This window comes from Daucus carota, chromosome 7 (genome assembly GCF_001625215.2).
Source record: "Daucus carota subsp. sativus chromosome 7, DH1 v3.0, whole genome shotgun sequence".
NCBI classification, from domain to species: domain Eukaryota; kingdom Viridiplantae; phylum Streptophyta; class Magnoliopsida; order Apiales; family Apiaceae; genus Daucus; species Daucus carota.
The window spans coordinates 24,944,581-24,963,480 of NC_030387.2; the positions used below are offsets into that span (position 1 = coordinate 24,944,581).

The 18,900-nt window shown below is 33.9% G+C and overlaps 3 protein-coding genes across 8 annotated transcripts in view; 2 read left to right on the plus strand and 1 right to left on the minus strand.

The window, feature by feature from the left end:
- Positions 1-1,059: 1,059 nt before the first annotated feature.
- LOC108196023 (uncharacterized) lies at positions 1,060-8,643 on the plus strand. 6 transcript variants are annotated; one of them, XR_010285937.1, is made up of 9 exons: positions 1,060-1,448; positions 2,151-2,327; positions 2,438-2,587; positions 2,712-2,813; positions 2,893-2,963; positions 3,104-3,171; positions 3,891-3,991; positions 4,129-7,800; positions 8,145-8,284. XR_010285937.1 is itself a non-coding variant. In XM_017363078.2 (7 exons), exons 1-7 carry the CDS (start codon positions 1,215-1,217, stop codon positions 8,381-8,383), a joined length of 1,041 nt encoding a protein of 346 aa, XP_017218567.1. In that variant the 5' UTR covers positions 1,062-1,214; the 3' UTR covers positions 8,384-8,643. The 6 variants fall into 6 exon arrangements, 2 of the variants coding, with proteins under 2 accessions (XP_063938368.1, XP_017218567.1); XR_010285938.1 differs by having other exon boundaries at positions 4,129-4,195; positions 8,145-8,283; XR_001801705.2 differs by having other exon boundaries at positions 4,129-8,643.
- Positions 8,644-9,422: 779 nt separating this feature from the next.
- Positions 9,423-13,141, plus strand: LOC108193297 (serine/threonine-protein phosphatase PP1 isozyme 3). Its single transcript, XM_017359898.2, has 3 exons — positions 9,423-9,781; positions 11,941-12,500; positions 12,578-13,141. Exons 1-3 carry the CDS (start codon positions 9,604-9,606, stop codon positions 12,764-12,766), a joined length of 927 nt encoding a protein of 308 aa, XP_017215387.1. The 5' UTR covers positions 9,423-9,603; the 3' UTR covers positions 12,767-13,141.
- Positions 13,142-13,742: 601 nt separating this feature from the next.
- LOC108194081 (rust resistance kinase Lr10-like) overlaps positions 13,743-18,900 on the minus strand; it is a 31,813-nt gene continuing 26,655 nt past the window's right edge. The window contains exons 2-6 of the mRNA XM_064081086.1: positions 18,850-18,882; positions 18,728-18,751; positions 18,200-18,256; positions 18,088-18,105; positions 13,743-15,050 (exon numbers count right to left, since the gene is read on the minus strand). Coding sequence (XP_063937156.1) covers positions 13,963-15,050; positions 18,088-18,105; positions 18,200-18,256; positions 18,728-18,751; positions 18,850-18,882 — 1,220 coding nt within the window. The 3' untranslated portion in view covers positions 13,743-13,962. The remainder of the gene's footprint in view (positions 15,051-18,087; positions 18,106-18,199; positions 18,257-18,727; positions 18,752-18,849; positions 18,883-18,900) is intronic.

Below are 18,900 nucleotides of genomic sequence, written 5' to 3' on the forward strand. Positions count from 1 at the left end.
TTATGTTGAAAGTTGAATCAGACATGAGACACGAGTCCGCCCAAACATAACAAATCTAAATTTAGAGAATTGAAATTTTAATAAATTATTATATAATTTATAAATTTTAATGGATTGTATCCAAGTTTAATTTATACGGATTCTAGATAAAATTTCACATAATTGATGTAGAGTTTAGGATTTTATTTTTTTTAGGTAGGAACACGCAGCCGCTACATTCGGAATCACAAATTCTGCCCCCTTCGGAAGTCGAACCTGTGACCAAGAGGATACAAGTCCCCTCTTTAACCAGGTGAACCAAACCTTGCGGGCGAGTTTTCAAGATTTAAACACAATGCTCCAGAATTTTATAGATTATGGTGGGATTTCATAGAATATAAAATACAACAAATAAGCCATGAAATCATCATTTACGAAATTCAAAAAAATTTATAAACATTTTGAATAGCATCAGATATTAATAAATTTCAAAAAATTACAATTTAATATTTCAGATATTTAAGAATAGTTTAAGATCATGATTGAATATTAACATTTTTTAAAAATAATTTAAAATCGTAACTAAATACATCCAAATTTTCTGATATATTTTTTAAAATCGAAACTAAAATATAACTAGATTTCTTAAATATGTACTTACTTTTTTATACAAAAGGATTTCAAAATATCTACGAAAAGGAAAAAAATGTACTCCCTCCGTCCCCTTTTACATGTCCATTTTACTTTTCGAGAAGTCAAATTGACCAACTTTTGACTAAACATTACGAGTTATCTATCTAATATTTCTAAAATCTAAAAGTTGCACCTGACCAAAAAAAAAAATAATCTAAAAGTTGCATATTAATATAGACTCAATATATTTTCTAATGATATAATTTTTATTATTTTTCTCAATTATCTAATCTAATATATGTAAAGTTCAGTCAAAATGTAGTCAATTTGACTGGTCAAAAGTCAAAATGAACATGTAAAAGAGGACGGAGGGAGTAAGAAAAGAAAATTAAAATGAAGAAAGGGCACATGTGGCGGTCTTAGCAGAATATTCTTACCACATATCCTCACTCGCGTGTAAGTATAATTTTATGTTAATGTAAGTATACATCCACTCCACCGTCCTCTTTAACCGACTCGCTTCTCTTTTTTGTAATCTTTATTATTCGTTCACACACCACGCAACGCACAATTTTCGATATTTATCTCTTTAATTATTACGAATGCAAACGGAAGCTACCGTCCTTAATTCCGGCCACGGCGGCCTCGTCGCCGACGGCGCTGGGGCAGGTGCTGCGGCGGCGCACAAGATTGTGTCCCAGCAGCAGACACGGAGAGCGATGCACCATCATCAATCGCAGATCGGCACGATTTCGCAGCTTCTCGCCGGCGGTGTCGCCGGCGCTGTGAGTAAGACATGTACGGCTCCGCTCGCTCGTCTTACTATCCTGTTTCAGGTTCATTCTCTACTTAAATTTCAGTTTTTTGATTTTGGGTTTATTAGAAGTTAGTGCTTTGTGAAGAATTGGAATTATAATTAGGTTTATGATGATTTTGGATTGTAAAGGTGGAATCTTGATGGATGTGGGTGTGTTTTGAACCAATTCTAGGGTTATGTCTTAGTTAGAGTCTATGTTATTTTGTGAATTCTTTTCGTTATTTGTAAGTTTGGATTTGCTTTACGTGATATCATTATTCTTTAGGTGTAGAGTCGAGAAATGGTTTACTGTATAGAAATATCTGGTTTGTATTTTAATTAGTGTACTATGACAGTGCATCTTCTTTGTAGGACCAATTAGTAGGATGCCACTTGGTAAGTTTGATTGTATTTGTTTTGAGCGTGGTTAAAAGGATGAATGCCAAAACTTTAAAATAAAGAAGAGAATGGAACAGGAGGTGGTGCTTACTATAACTTGATATAGCTGCAAGACCTACCCTTTTGCTATGATAGCCTAGTAGCGATGTTTTTTTTTCTCCTTCCCCTCCCCCGTATTGCCAAATGTCATATTTTCAATCCTCATTCTACCTCTCTGTATACTTGAAAAGCGAGTGAACTGGAAATGTGTGACATACTGGAAAAAGGGACAACATAATTAATGCAAAATCTGTTATAATATCAGTAAACCTTGTGATGTAATACTATACATCTGTTTCTGCAGGTGCAAGGCATGCATTGTGATGTTGCTAGCATGAGAAAAGCCTGTATATGGCGCGAGGCTTCACGTATTATCTCAGAAGAAGGATTTCGTGCTTTATGGAAGGGAAATTTGGTTACTATTGCTCATCGTCTTCCTTATTCTTCCATCAGTTTTTATGCTTTTGAGCGCTACAAGAATGTTGGTACAACCTTTCTGTTGAGGATTTCATATATGCGTACTAATGTTTGCATACATGAACTATCCTTTTATCTTGCTGTCATTGAATCGGATATAATTTTACTTTGCAGTTACTACAAGTTGTTTTGGGGATTGAAAATGGTAATGAAAATATAAGTACCGACCTTGGCATACGACTCTTTAGTGGTGGTCTTGCTGGAATAACTGCTGCCTCTGTTACTTACCCATTGGATCTTGTGCGGACCCGTCTGGCTGCTCAGGTAATACCCAGTAATGCATGCTTGCTCTTTTGTGCTTCAATCCTCATTTCTGAGGCAATAAAACGATCATTACTTTGTTCATCTGTGAAGCTTGTTTTACTTAGACTGTGTTCTGTTTATCCAGACAAATGTAATATACTACAGAGGCATTGGGCATACTTTACGTACCATCAGCAAAGAAGAAGGGGTGTTTGGCCTCTATAAAGGACTTGGAGCAACTTTGTTGGTATTTATCAGTTGTAATTGCTGTCTCAGCTATATTTATTGTTATCTCTATGTAATTGTCAATTGTGCCACTAATGCAGGGTGTTGGTCCCAACTTGGCGATTAGTTTCTCCGTATATGACACCGTGAGATCTTATTGGCTGTCACATAGGTAATTCTATAATAAATCTTTTTCTCCCTCTATCCTAATTGCAAAAAACTATGTAATGTAAGGCATATTCTTCTCCTCTCATTGTTTTGCTCAAAACAATGTGGATTAAACTGTTATCTATTTTTATGATATGGGAGCAGACCCAACGACTCTACTGTCCTTGTTAGCCTTGCTTGTGGCAGTCTATCTGGTGTTGCATCATCAACAGGTGAGTCATCCTAATATATCAATGCATGTCTGTACCTTACTATTTTAAGTGATGGAACAGCCCTTGTTTGCCCTATAACCATGTTTTAGTATTATGAAAGACAAAGTTCTTAGGAATTGGATGAGGCAGAATGAGTGTTGCATATAATTTTTGAACAGCACTTGACTGATGTTGTCTATATTACCCTGCATTTTGTGCATTTTATTAATGTTGCTTGTGCAATTATTATGTTTTTTCCTCTGCTTTTTCCTGAATAAAACTTAGATAAGGAGGGGGTCGTTTGATTTGTTGAATAATCCTTTCAAATGTGTTTTGGAAGCATAATGAACTCATTCCTGGTTTTGTTAAAAAGTCATTCATTTTTAGAGTCAAGTTCTTCGTGTTGGCACTGCTGCTATTCTTAGTGTATTTGTGCAGGTTTTACTAGTAGCAGTATGTTTGTGGATGGTATGCCTCTTCTAGTTTTTATAAATTTTATCTCACAGATCTGAACTTGCAGTCATACTTGAGAAGTCTATAATAGGTTAAAGTGCAGGGGTTTTATAAATTCAGGTATCTTTGTGTAATACGAAATAAATCTGTTTATAATCTTGTCACCGAGAGCTTTCATATAGTTTAATATCAAATAAGCAGTGATTGAATTCTATTACTAGGCCATGTTGATAGTACATAGCGAAAGAAGTTAACGCCTGGAGCTCTCTTCAATGCTTTTTATGCAGAGAAGCAGGTTGAGACGCAGGCTTTGCACTAGGTGTTTAACCAGACTGACCCTTAGATCCAGAGACAACAGAACAAGTTTATCTGGCACTTGAAAACATTAGTAAGGAAAATGACAAAAAAGTTACATTTTGAAGCTTTATGTCATTCCAAATTAACTTTATTTTCATATAAGAATAAATGCGGAATTACCTTGAGATCTACTACATTTTTTGATAACTGACTCTCCCGATATTGCAGTTGGTTCAGTCATGAGGATTGTAACCATGATTGCAGTCTAACGAAACATGAGAGTGAACCTCTCTGGGTATGCTTCTCATGTTGGTGCAATTTGCTCGAAGTTTGGCGGTTATGATGAAATCATCAACCTCTCACTGGTTCATTACTCAAGAATCAGTAGTCAGTCTAGCTGAAACCCTTACCCTTTCCCTAAAAATATAAATAAAACTAAAAAATAAGTAAATTGAATGACGTGATGACAATGAAAAGGAAAATTGGAACAAATTAATATAGAGATTATTTCTTTGCGGGTCTTTTTCTAGCATAAGATATTGTGAAAATTTTATGTAGCTTTTTACGAGTAAAAGTAGTGTCTTTTGGACTTCACATTCAGTGATATGCGTTACATATAGCCGGGTCTTCTATTTTTCTCGATCTAGTTATGGATCTTTAGGGTTTTCAACTTTCTTAGGAGTATCTGATCAATAAAATATCAGTAAATAAAACGGATCTGATTATACGTGAGACTTAAATGGGTTTGAGCCAAAATAAAGAAACACAAGTTCCTCTTGGTGATTTGCTTGTCGAATACACAAGGCTAGATTAAAGACATATATGTCTGCAGTTGCCACAAAAAGTGTCGGGGATTGTAATGATAATAGGAGTTCTTGTTCCTGCTTGAGCGTGATTGCCCCAATTCTGGATCATCTTCTGGAATCGTATAACTGTCAAAAGTGAGTGACTGTTCATCGGAACTGTTATAGTCCGAATACTCATAAGGTTGGGTCGACGCCCGCCTCCCTCCAAACTGTACTTGCAAGTTTCCAGGTGAGTGAAATGCCCTACTTCTACCTGCAAAAGGAAATCCAATTGGAAAAACCTGACTGAACGTTAGGATGTTATGTTGACTTAATCCGTGATTTAATATGTTATGTAAAGCCCAGACCCAGTCTTCTGGATCTGCATTAGTCCTATTTCATATATTTATATGCCAGCACATGGAATGGAAGTTGAACTGCAGAGCCTCTTTCCTAAATTTACTACAAGCAAATGCTAATATGAATATTATGTTGTGGTGGTTATATTTATATATTCAAGAGGCTGTTTAATTGGAAAGTAGGGTCTTTACAGGGGAAGACCTTTCAGATGCACATTAACCCTTAATTAATCTGCCGAATTAAGAGACTTCTGCATATAAGAAGTTAAGTTGGACTTTTAGTTGATGTTGAAAATGAGAACCATATCTTAGGAAAGTGGGTGAGTGAAGTTAAGCACATTAGAGATTAACAAATTCTTGCTAGTTTTTTTGAACATTCCTGATACAGTATATCATGGTTGAAGCATTTGAACTTCTGTGCTTCTGCATCAAGGGGATTTTTCCTAATATTTTAATATCTATTTAGAAAAATTAAAAACAAAGTATAACACTATCCCTTAAATATGTGTTATATTTGGTTTGAGTATTTCTCTTTAACTAGTGTTTTTATGTAAGCTTGTAATGTGGGATATAGAATTCTATCTTGGGGAATATATTAGTAGAGTAGTTTTTCCTTGAGAATATGTGAAAGTTAAAAAGACCATGAAAAGATTGAAGACTACAGTATGTCATTACTAAAATCCTTAAACTGTGATTATATGTTAAAATTTTCGTTTGCACAATGTAAACCTAATGATAAAGAAGTATATTTCCATATAAATTCAATGCACAGCTCTTTTGGCTATAGCTACTGATCGTCACGTGAATAAATCTGCTATTATCTCATGTTTCTTCAATTTGACGGAATTAGATGCAAATACAAGTTAAAACTGCAATGTATTTAGCTGTCCCGTGTTTTTTCAGTTCAGGTTCGACTAATCTTAATCTAATTTCATAATGTGGCGTTCAATCTTTAATTTTCTTTGAACACAATATTCTTAACTACGAAAGTAGCAGGTTTAAGTGTCTTCCTGTTATATACTGTTGAAGTGTATTATTTCATGGCCCTTGGTTGTATATTCCCATTTCTGTGCTGGATTTGTTTAATTTTATATATGATGTGGTAGCCGAAAAGAGGTTACCTGAAATTAGGCAATGCCACAGATAGTGGGATCAAGTGCGCATGTGTGTAGAACTATTTTGTCCTTCCATGCTGTATGCATGATAAAATCTAAAGTCTTTGTGAGAATTACATTTAATGTGCTCAAATGTAGTGTTGGATCCTTTTTAGTCTACTCATCGTTGGGACCTGGATGTGTACGTGTACAGTTTGCAATTTCCAAAATGTATTCCTTTGGCCAGTTGCTGTTAGAATGAGGCTTGGTTGCAGTTTGCATCGCAGAAGCTTTAAACAAAAATCGATTTGTAGCATAACTTTGAACATAACCTTTTATAATTAAGTAACAAAGTCAACACATAGTCTACCCTTCATCCCCTCCCCCCTCCATTAAACAAATTCACTGATAAACAATAATGGCCGTAAAGAAAGAGTCTGTGCAAGACGTGATGATGCTTTTAAGTGCCAGTAATTTTATGGCTCAGCAATTATGTGCAGCAACATCAATTCTACCACATGCAATACAGATCCCCTTCATCCTATAATTTGACGAACCATAACTTAAGCTTCCGTTTGCCCTAAAAAAACTGTCTCTTAATGTGGGCTGTCCTGAGCTGGGCTGACATATTCCCATGTCTAATAGATAGTGACATCCTGTTCCTCATGGGACTTGAATCATGATTCATGCGCCAATAGGGAGGATTACAAAAGAAATTGGGTTTGTGGACAAAATATAACGGTTACTTGCAAGTTCACCTTTCTACTGTTTTCGTCAAATCCATTTTATCAAATAGGGTGCATATATAATGTGGCTTTGATATGCAAATATCTGTTTGAAACTCTGCTGCTAATGTGTTTTCGGCTTTTCGCTGAATTTTCTGGGATGCATAGGTGCAAATTGATCTCAGAATGATAGTGCACCGGCTTTTCAGGGTGCTTTAGTAGGCACACGCTGAAAAATAATATTTCTCTTTTTTTGCCCCCGATAAATTCAAAGCCCGAGTAGCTTTAATTAAAACCTTAATTGCTAAAATTCTTCTTTAAGGCTAAATTTAAGCCTTCACAATCAAAATGGTATGTCTTATAAGTTATAAGTTATTACACAAAAAGGTATGTTTGAATAATGCTTTTGTAGCAAATAGGGTTTAGCACAAGTGTTACCTTCTTTCAGTTTCCTGCTAAAGTTTTCAATTACTAGTGCTATAGCTAAAATCTTCGCAACCCAATTGAATTTGGCCTGCTATCCTCTTTTAATGATATATGAAACAATAGTAAATGATATTTTGTTGACTTGAAGAAGTGTACCACACATGTTATGATCCCCTAATGCCTTTTCTTTTGAAAGAGATATGGCAGTTAATAATTAATGTGTTTGAATATATTTTTGAAGTTAATATTGCATCTTTTACTAATTCCATTCTGTTTCGCCGTCTGTTATTTTTTAATAAGATATTTTGATCTCTAAAGATTTTTTCCTTCTGTAGGGTGCAGACATTTTACATTTGGCACTATCCATTATTATTCAAACTTCATATGTTAGTTGCAAGTCTTGGAAAATATATACTAAAGTGAAATACACATTTGGCACTATCTGTTAATGTTCGAACTTGAAGGGTCAGTTGCAAGTTCTGAAAATATATATACTGCAGTGAAATACATGGTAAGGTAAAGATGCAAATGTAATATATATACTGTTGTATTGATGGTACTAGCTGACCTCAGACTTTCACATGCATTTTAGCTTTATACACCTCTCCAGTCTTTTGGGTGATCTATAAAAATCAGATTTAGTCTAAGAGAGTAGATGTCATTACTCATTACTCAACAGTGTAAGAAATTAGGGTTTATTTTTTAGTAAAATTTGGTTTGTGTATGTATATCTCTAATTGCACACCACTTTAAATGAATGAAGCCATTGCCTGCTCAACTTTCAGTCAGTTGATCTGTGGACCAATTAGCATATGTAATTTCCAGTTTGTCTCATCTTCTATTGTACTTTGGCAGTTACATTCCCGCTAGATCTTGTGAGGCGGCGGATGCAACTGGAAGGAGCAGGTGGCCGAGCTCGTGTTTACAAGACAGGTCTTTTTGGTACTTTTCGACATATAGTAAGAGCAGAAGGATTACGCGGTTTGTATAGAGGGATTCTTCCTGAATACTACAAGGTGGTTCCAAGTATCGGTATCGTTTTTATGACTTACGAGAAGATGAAGCAAATTTTGTCAGATATACCTTCCAATTGAGAAATTGATGAATTCTCCTTCACATGAAGGATGAGCTCCCCGATTGTATCACGTTGTATCAGTTATTGCTGGGTCACAATGTATGTAAGAGTTAAAATAGTAATAGTTACACTAACATCGCATTGTTTCATGTATAGCTAAAAAGGGCATATGCACCCAGCAGATCATATTTCAAGTGTAATGTAACTGTGACTGTATTGCATCTTAAAAGCAATTGTTGCATTAATTATATCGGAGAAATCAATTTCCTTCAATTTTCACTGCCCCTCTTTTTTAGCCTTCTCCAGGCTGCAAAGTACCCAAAGTAGGATGTACATTCTTTGAACTAACATTTGCAATATTTATATAGATGGTTTTTCTACTGTATTATCATGGGCGCAATAAGCACAAAAATTGAAAAATTGATAAATTTACCTTGCTTTGATTGGATTACACTTCTTAATAATGGACTCGTGTATTGGCATACTTTTTTATTCATACCAGATACTTACGTATGGTGTTAATTTTTAATTAAATATTTTTTTTGTGAATTTGAGATGTACACTAGATTTGAGACGCCTGTGAACTACTCCCTCTGTCCCTCTCATTTCTTTAAAGTTATTATATTTTGGGATGTCCCTTTCATTTTTTTACGTTACCATAAATAGTAAGTTTTTCACATCATTACACCCACTATCTACCCCTACTATCTCATATTTAACAATAAAAACTACTATTACACGAACTACCTTCCTCCACTATCTCAAATCTATTATTAAATATTGATATTTTCATCTAACTTTACTCATTTTTTATACATTGTTTTGGTCTCCGTGTCCCCCTCCAATATAAACAATTGAGCGGGACGGAGGGAGTATACAATTTCCTATTTATAATCTTTTGTAAAAGAGAAAACAGTTAAATGTCGCATTCATCTTTTTCTTTGCTTAAAAACATGACTGGGTGCCCAAAAATAATGCTTTCCACGTCAGATCAATTTAGAAACTAGTACCAGTCAAATAAATTTTCATTTTTGTACTAAAAATAAAAGAGAAAAAAAGACAGAAATGGGCCAGTTTGAAGTTTGAGCAGTCCATTTGTTGTGAATCTATGTACAACAGCATTTGACTATCACTGCTCTCTGCACACACTGTGTCTGTGTCTTGTAATAACACAAAATCAATTTAGTAAATTTTATATGAAGAAAGATTAGAGGGTGGTTTTGATTGCTTAGTGTTAAGATGGATGGAGTAGCCGTTGATAAACTAATCGAAAGGCTAATTGAGGTCCGATCATCCAAACCGGGTAAACCCGTTCAGCTCTCAGAGTCCGAAATCAAACAGCTTTGTGCAACAGCTCGTGATATCTTCTTTAATCAGCCTAATCTTCTTGAACTTGAAGCTCCCATCAAGATTTGCGGTATTTTGTTTGTGCTTTACTTTTATTTCACTCTTCTTTCTTTTTGGTTATTTTTGTTTGGTTTGCTAGAAGAAATTGATGGTTTCAAGTGGGTTTTTTAGGTTGATTGTTAATTTATGATTTACCAGATAGGTGAATATTAGTGAATTGTTTATGATTTCCTAGAGAGGAAAGTATGTTCTTTCAGTGGACAATAATCAAGAACAAGAAGGGGGAGACTTGATTCTTCTAATTTTACAATGTGCTACTTGTTTTAGTTATTTGAAAATCACGGGGGGTGGTGTGATTGTATTTTTGGTTTTATGCACACATAAACGCAACTTTATACATTACCAAAGAGAAGGTAAGATGTGCTTGAAGAGGAATAATATATGTGATGATAATGCTGTTTTTGGATTTCTAAACACATCTTTACATATATAAGTGATTGTTAATTCTTCAAGTGGGGAGATGTGTATATCTAGATCAGTGAAACAGCTTGCTATTCAATAAAATTTCCAACAGTAGTAATTATGACATTAATATCATACTCCAGAATAAAATCCTTAAATTTTTGTATTTTTCGTCATGTTTGTTTTAAATTGCCTACAAAGATCTATAGGAGCCAGGTTTGGTCTGTATTCCACTTTCCACCATCTCAGACTAAGGACATGGTCACCCTGGAAGATGCTTACACAATAGGGTCCATTTAGTTGTTTAAAGCAGCATCTAATGTTGTAAAAGCTTGGAATAATATAAAGTATGGATCAGGGTTGCTCACCAAATATCGATGTGGATTCCTGTTCTCTTCATTATTTTTTTGTTATATATGAAAGTAAAAGTAGAAAGTTGTGTACTTGTATACTGGTGCTTGTGTCTTGATCTTATCTTGCATTATCAGTCACTGCTGCTGTATTTTAATCCATGAAAATACTGAGCTACCTATTTAATTCGATCAGTCACTTTCTATATCCTAAAAAGGTCTGTGTTATGATTCATCTGAGTTCTGATAAGCAGTAAGGCACTTTTGAACAACAAAGAAAGCACAATTGGTAGGTACAGTGTTGTTAAAAGTGCTCAAGTAAGCGCAAGTAATTGCGTTTCGTGCTTATCCACAAGGTGTGTGAAGTGTGATTATAATAAGTGCGATTTAGCACGATTATGAAAAGCACACTTCTATCTACACTATACTATTATGGGTGGAGATCCCTAGCAAGTGTTGTTGACAATAAACTGTCCGCACTTTTTATAGAAGAAAGACACAAATCCTAGAATGGGTGTCTAAACTGCGGATAGGTGATGTGGCCCCTGGCATTCACATTAAAATATATGTGTTCTCTCTTTCAATGAAAAAAGTATCACTTAAAGATAATTTATATGATAGATGTTATTGGTTGTTTTCAACTTTGGTGCATTAACACTTTTATCTTTTATCTTTAATTTATGTGCAATGTTCTTGTACATAAATGTTAGTATATCACTTGAAAATGCTATATATGATGAGTATTAGTATGTAGAAAATTAATTATAATTATTTTTATTAGAAATATATAAACCTATATTCTATAAATAATGCTTCATTATTGATATTTCTACTATGTTAGCTTTTCTCTATATGCTTGAAAGTTCAGACTATGCCAAGTATTATTGTTCTTGTTAAATTTGTGATTAAAATTATTTTGGCAAAAAACATGAGCAATTAATGGTGCTTCGTGAGTACACCCCCTCTCTCTCACTCTTCCACCCACCCAGCCATCCCCCCTCCAGCGATTAGACATATTTTCTGTGGCTATCATGGAATACACCTATAAAATCTTGTATTATCTGACCTTAATATCTGTGTATGGATCCACATTTTTGCAGTATGGTGGTTTAAATTTGCAAGAATACGTGTCTGACATATAGTTTTGTTATGTATTCTGATTCGAGCAAGTATGTCATGTGGTTTAAATTTGCAAGAATACGTGTCTGACATATAGTTTTGTTATGTATTCTGATTCGAGCAAGTATGTCGCGTTCACTCCCCCCACCCCCCCAACCAATACACACACTGGTTAAATGTCATCTGTCTTTGATTAAAAATCAGAACTAATGTTGGGTTTGGTGTGGAACATTTTCTCTTCTATGAAGCCCTTTTGCCTCTGTATCCTTATTACTTAATCTTTGTGTTTATATCTCAGGGGATATTCATGGGCAGTACAGTGATTTATTACGTCTCTTCGAATATGGTGGTTTTCCTCCTCAAGCAAATTATCTTTTTTTAGGAGACTATGTCGATCGTGGAAAGCAGAGTTTGGAAACTATATGCCTCTTGCTCGCTTACAAAATCAAATATCCAGAGAACTTTTTCCTTCTCAGGGGAAACCATGAATGTGCCTCTATCAACAGGATTTATGGATTTTATGATGAATGTAAGCGACGATTTAGTGTGAAACTATGGAAAGCCTTCACTGACTGTTTTAATTGTCTTCCGGTGGCGGCTCTAATAGATGATAAGATATTGTGCATGCATGGGGGCCTTTCCCCTGATCTTGTGAACTTGGATCAAATAAAAAACTTGCCAAGGCCGACTGCTATACCAGACACGGGCTTGCTATGTGATTTACTCTGGTCAGATCCAAGTAGCGATGTGAAAGGATGGGGAATGAATGATCGAGGAGTGTCTTTTACCTTTGGTCCTGATAAGGTGGCAGAGTTCTTAGCAAAGCATGACTTGGACCTTGTTTGTCGTGCTCATCAGGTTTAGTAGCTAAATGTTTATATTTTCTTCTCCCCTAACTAACCATTTTTCTGGTTACTAAATATGTTTGTATATAGGTTGTGGAGGATGGTTATGAATTCTTTGCTGAGAGGCAACTTGTCACCATATTTTCTGCCCCAAATTACTGTGGCGAATTTGACAATGCTGGTGCAATGATGAGCATTGATGGAAATTTGATGTGCTCGTTTCAAATTCTTAAGCCAGCCGTTAAAAAGAACAAGTTCACGATCTCTACAAAGATGTAATAGGTAAATAATGTAACCTACTTCCAATATTTTTCAATATAAGCTCAGGAGTGTTCCGGATATAAGATATTGTGCTCCAGTTGCCACAGTTACTTGTATTTGAAGGCTCATGAAAGACTGAAGTTAAATTTCTCTCAAAATTCGTGTCGTGCTGCAACTGTAGTCTATAACACTATACAAGAATGATGGATTCGGGAATCAAATAAGTAATTGTGCTGCAAACTTTGAGAAAATCTTGGTTTAGATTTTAAACCTTTTCGAATACTTTATCCTATTATGTATCGCAATACTGGTGTATGCTACTCTGTATAACTGTGTATCAATTCTATTATTCTCTTAGGTAGAAATAATAGACTAAACTGTCTTTAATATGTAGATTTTGCAGAAATAACTGTCTTTAGGTAGAAATAACTGTCTTTAGGTAGAAATAACTGTGTAATACTTTTTTTTTTGTCAGATTCTTTATACTTGGGAGAGTTACGATGTTGTTTCCATAAGCTATGCTTTTAATACGTACTTGACTACCTCCTCTGCTCCAAAATTTACCAAATCGATTAGATACCGTTTCAGATTAGTAGTATAATTTTTGTGATTAAATTGACTAACTTTTGATTGTAAATGACAAATTATTTTTTTATAATTTTAATAAAGTGAAAAAAACATTGTAGAAGATTGCATATAATTTTTAAAAATATTTCAATAATTTTCCGAAATTTGGCCTGGACAGGTCAAATGACACTCAATCTTTAGAGAGAAATAATAAAATTGATCTAACTAATACTAATTTTTATTTGGCCGCAAGTATTGCAAGTTTAGTTTGAGTCGCAGACATCCTAGTTTTCCCTTGCAAACACCGGCTTTCTGTGAGAACACCAATATATAAACAAAGTTCTGTGAATTAACAGCTCTGGAAGTCTGGAACCGTGTGACCAAGATTTCAGTCTTCAGAACTAGAAAACTGAAAACACCCATCGAATGAAAATAAGTACTACTAACTTGCATTACATGCTTCACACAGATAGTTCATAATTCGGAAAACCATACATGCTTAACACAGATAGTTCACAATTCGGAAAATCATACATGCTTCACACAAATAGTTCATAATTCGGCAAATCAAGTAATCTGAATAGGGCTAATCATTGTCTCTTCTTCATATTCAGAATTTCATTATCACGTCATCAGTTTGAAGAACTTTAATCAAGTTCTTGATCTTCAGTTCCAGGGGTTTCTTGTGGACAAATCAGAGGTTTAGGAGGCATCACCAAAAGTTCAAGGTCCCCTTCAAGCATTTCAATAACTTTGTTCATTGAAGGACGCTCAATCGGCTTCATCTGTATACACCACATTGCTACAATAATCATCTTCTTAACCAACTCTTTTTCAATATCAGACGCATCTTCTGTTTGTATTTCCTTTCCTTCCCTAATTTGGTCATAAATCCATGAAGGAAAGTAAATCTCGCTACTTTGATCCACATAAGGATTCAAATTTTTTCTTTTTCCCGCCATTTCCATCAACAACATCCCAAAGCTATAAACATCCGCCTTGTAAGAAACACCTCCAATATTTTTGTAAAATAATTCAGGCGCCATATAGCCCATTGTTCCCCTTGCGGCAGTCATAGTCACAGTGCAATCATCAGTAGAACGTAATTTTGCAAGGCCAAAATCAGATATTTTTGGATTGAAATTCTCATCGAGGAGGATGTTATGAGGCTTGATATCAAAATGCAAGATTTGCATGTCACAACCTCGATGTAGATACTCAATGCCACATGCCACTTTGCAAGAAATCTCATAGATCTTTTCACTACTCAAAGTAGTGACTCCACCATCTTCATCTCCATCTTTGAAAATGTATTTATCAAGAGATCCATTAGACATGTATTCATAGATGAGAGCATGTTTTGGACCCTCAACACAATAGCCAACAAGCCTCACAATGCTAACATGATGGATCCTACCAATTGTACCAACTTCATTGATGAAATCTTGGCCATTGGCTTTGTAATTGCTTAATATTTTAACAGCTACCACATGACCACTTCGAAGTTTTCCTTTATATACAGTACCAAAGCCCCCTTCACCCAGTTTAACTTTGAATCCTTTGGTGAATTTCTTGATTTGGGAGTAAGTATACCTAATAGGCATGAGATTGTTTTGACCTTGCAGGAAGTCTTCAATGTTGTCATACGTTGACATGTGTCTTCTCTTTAATTTGTATACAAGAAATACTAAAAGAAATAGTATTCCACACAAAAATCTTGCAGTTATGAAAATGGCTGCAGAAAGGACAAATCCAAAAACAAAAATAATTTATTTTAGAAATCTCAGTTCATCGTAAACAATTAATATTATAATAAATCAAACTAAACGTACTCAGTATTACCTGCTACCTGCTTAGAAGAGAGGGTAAAATATATGTTGATCATGCACCTATTCTGAAAAAATAGGGGGGCTTCTCCCCGGTTATGGATTTTTTTTTTTTTTTGACATTTTTACAGTTTTGTCAAACCTAATTCAAAATTTGACTTTACTGGCAAATTATGTTTCAAAGCTATATACATAGTCGCCACTCATGGATGAGACTAAAATTATTAAACAAAATTCAACGTTTTCGTATTAAAAAATTAAAAATTATGCAATAAATATAACAGTTCTCTAACAAAAAATTTAAAATACAAGGGCACGATAAAAATTAGGGGAATTATCTTGTATACTGTTTTTTCAATCTTATTTTCAAAAATACTACCTTCTCTAATCTTATTTTCAAAAGTACTACCTTCTCTAAAATATTTTCAAAAATACTATCTTTTTTAAAATATTTTCCAAAAATACGGTGGTTGCATATGCAACCATATATGCAACTGAATTTCTGATTTCAAGTTACAGTTTTCAAATGTCATTTTCGACCTAATCTTTGGAATCCATATATATATATATATATATATATATATATATATATATATATATATATATATATATATATATATAGGCTCATGATCAAATAGAAACCACTATTAAAATAAAAACTAGAAACCAGTTTCCCTACCACTATTTATAACTACGGGTATCACTAATTTATACTGCACTAACCACTGTTTTTATATAGTATGTAAACAACGATTTTTATTATCAAAATTGAAAAAATCCACTTATCTAAACTATTGATAATCGATTATAGATGATCAATTTCATCCGTAGGAAGGTTTTTGGCGGTAGGAAGCCGCAAGAGAAGTTGTATGATGATGGGAAGTAGTCGCTAGTTTTGTAAGTTATGATGGAAAGTGTATGTGACTATTGGTGATGATAGACAATGGTGGCAAGTCATAGAAACGTCTGGTAATGGTGGTAAGAGGTCCATTATTACGATTTGGGTGAAGATGATGATCATATACGTTGCATATATGTATATATACATATTTATATTCGTGAGATATGCTATATATAAATTAGTGATATGTTATGTACAAATTAGTGATTTCTGTAGACTGTAGTTAAAAATAGTGATAAAAAACTGTCCAGAAACTGGTTTTTAGTTTTTAGGCTAATTTGGTTTCTATTGGAGTATGACTCTCTCTCTCTCTCTCTCTCTCTCTCTATATATATATATATATATATATATATATATATATATATATATATATTGCAACTTACAATTTTCAGTTGCATTTAGTTGCATATGAGGTTGCATTTAGTTGCATATGAGGTTGCATTCAGTTGATTCTATTGCAATCCAATGGCCCCGCCAGGGGCACCCATACATAGTACCTCATATGCAACTGAAAACTGTAAGTTGCAACTGATGTATGGGTGCCCCTGGCGGGGCCATTGGATTGCAATAGAATCAACTGAATGCAACCTCATATGCAACCATAGTATTTTTGAAAATATTTTAGAGAAAGTAGTATTTTTGAAAATAAAATTGGAGAAGGTAGTATTTTTGAAAATAAGATTAAAAACGTGGTTATGAATAAAAAAGCCTTAAAAATTAATCTAGACACTTTTAATTTTGAATTTGTGAGTCCATTCATGGGTAACAAGTTCCACTCTTTAAATTGGATTGTTTTAGGTTGTAATGAAAATGGAGCCGATGTTTGTTTAGGAATTGTTAGAGCAAGTCAATGTTAATATCAAAACAAATGTAACTATTATAACAATATAAAATAAAAAAAATACAGTTTGATACTAAAATAGATTTCATGCTCAGTTGCGTAGCTATAAATTGAATGAAATAAACGTAAAACTAACTAAATCAAACTACCCAAATTATTCATTGCGAGAGGTATAATTTCATTTATAATTTGTTCTGAATATATATTTAAGTATGACATTATCTGCTCAAAAAAAGTATAACATTTGTACCGTTTGTGTAAAATATCAAGAAGCACTTATAAAAAGTTAGGAATGCTAATTTTTTTTCTGGACTTCTACTTATTTTCCTGACACTTTAATCACTTATAAGTCGTAATTTGCTTCTAACTTCTACTCCACTTTTTTATTTTTAACAAGAATCACTTATTTTAAGCTCAACCAAACGGCCTCATTATCTATTTTAGCACATTCTTAAACATTGTGTTTGAAGTGCTATATTTTGTTAACTAATATTATGACCTGTTTGGAAACTTGAATTTCATTAAAAATTCTTGACATGTTTTGAATATAAAAAAAGGTTGAATTTGAATTTCATTTGAAATCGAGGACTTTCAAATTGTAGTATAAAATTAAGAATTTTAAATGACATCCCAAATCATGTCATTTGAAATTCAAAATTTAAAATGAAATACATGTTTTCAAACACAATCTTATATTATAAAGATACTCCCACCGTCCCGCTAAATTGTATATGTTCATTGTCCACGCATTTTGAGACTCCTATAAAATATAGTTCAATAATTTTTTTATTTTTTTTTGAATAAAAGTTTAACCATCATTTTATTCAGAAAAATAATTAAAAAACAGTTTTGCTAAGATGTGTCATGAACACATGATAAACACTAAAATTTATAAGTTTAACTCATTTTGATTGGATTTCATTTCTTAATAATGATGGACCCCTTGCACATACAATAACCACACCAATCAAAATCTTCTAAACATATAAAATTTGAGCAGTGCACAAAATTGTGTACATATGAGGTGACAATTAATGTGTTGGGTTTTAGTTGGGATTTCATTCCAATTAAAACTCACCCTCATATCATTATGCACAAAATTTTGTACACAGTTAGTTATGTAGGCCGGATTGTTTTATTTATCTTTTTCCCCTGACCAGACGCAGACTGTATTCATCATAGAGTACCGAAGATTAAATCTTACCCAGCAACTCCTCGAATCCTGTGCGGTGGTGAAGAAAAGGCAGAAAACAAAACTAAGTTAAAAGTCACTTGCATAAAGATAATATACCAGAGAGGTGAATCGGTTTGCTCACCTATGCTTATATACACCAAGAAAGATAAAAGAACGACCAAAATGGAAGCCCAAACGCCTGCAAGGCAATGCAGCCCACACATATTAATAAAATATTGTAACTATAGTGAAACGACTTGTAATAAACGGAAGTTAGGGTTCTTGGTTCGATTCATCGATTGGTATGGTTAATGTGATATATCAGGTTATTGTGATACGAGCCTGCAATATTATTTGTGATATTAGTGATTGAGTGCTGTAATAAATTTGACAGGAGTTTGTGGTATTATTTCTGATAACATGCTTCGAGTCTTGGAATAATTTCTGATTTAAAAAGTTTTTGAGTCATTAATTCATTTATTGTATATAGTTTGCGACTTTGCGTAGATCTTGAAAAATAATCTCTCTTGTATCAATATATTGAACAGAACAATACAAATGAGTATTCCAGAGCTTAAGAAACTATTGTCTCTTTTCGGTCTGAATTTTATAAGTTTTAGCTTGTTATTAAATATAACTAAAGCAGTTGTTTAAAGGCTTAAGATCTTACCCGCGAGCGCTAGTTCTGCAATCACTGTGTGGTTGGGAAGCAGAATACAGAAGAAATATATTAGAAACCAGTTGACAGATTATTGGTTCAAGAAGAGTAGCCAAAATGATTGGATTGCTCACCCAAACTCAAATAAACGTCATCGAGCCATGTTTCTGCAAAAGATAGAAAGC

Bases quoted from the DNA above. Each gene is read 5' to 3' on its own strand.
- LOC108196023 (XM_017363078.2), top strand. From the start codon at position 1,215: ATGCAAACGGAAGCTACCGTCCTTAATTCCGGCCACGGCGGCCTCGTC. The intron at 2,814-2,892 runs GTATTTATCAGT...CCACTAATGCAG, and splicing joins GACTTGGAGCAACTTTGTTG to GGTGTTGGTCCCAACTTGGC. The intron at 3,172-8,144 runs GTGAGTCATCCT...GTACTTTGGCAG, and splicing joins TGGTGTTGCATCATCAACAG to TTACATTCCCGCTAGATCTT.
- LOC108193297 (XM_017359898.2), top strand. From the start codon at position 9,604: ATGGATGGAGTAGCCGTTGATAAACTAATCGAAAGGCTAATTGAGGTC. The intron at 9,782-11,940 runs GTATTTTGTTTG...TTTATATCTCAG, and splicing joins AGCTCCCATCAAGATTTGCG to GGGATATTCATGGGCAGTAC. The intron at 12,501-12,577 runs GTTTAGTAGCTA...GTTTGTATATAG, and splicing joins TTGTTTGTCGTGCTCATCAG to GTTGTGGAGGATGGTTATGA.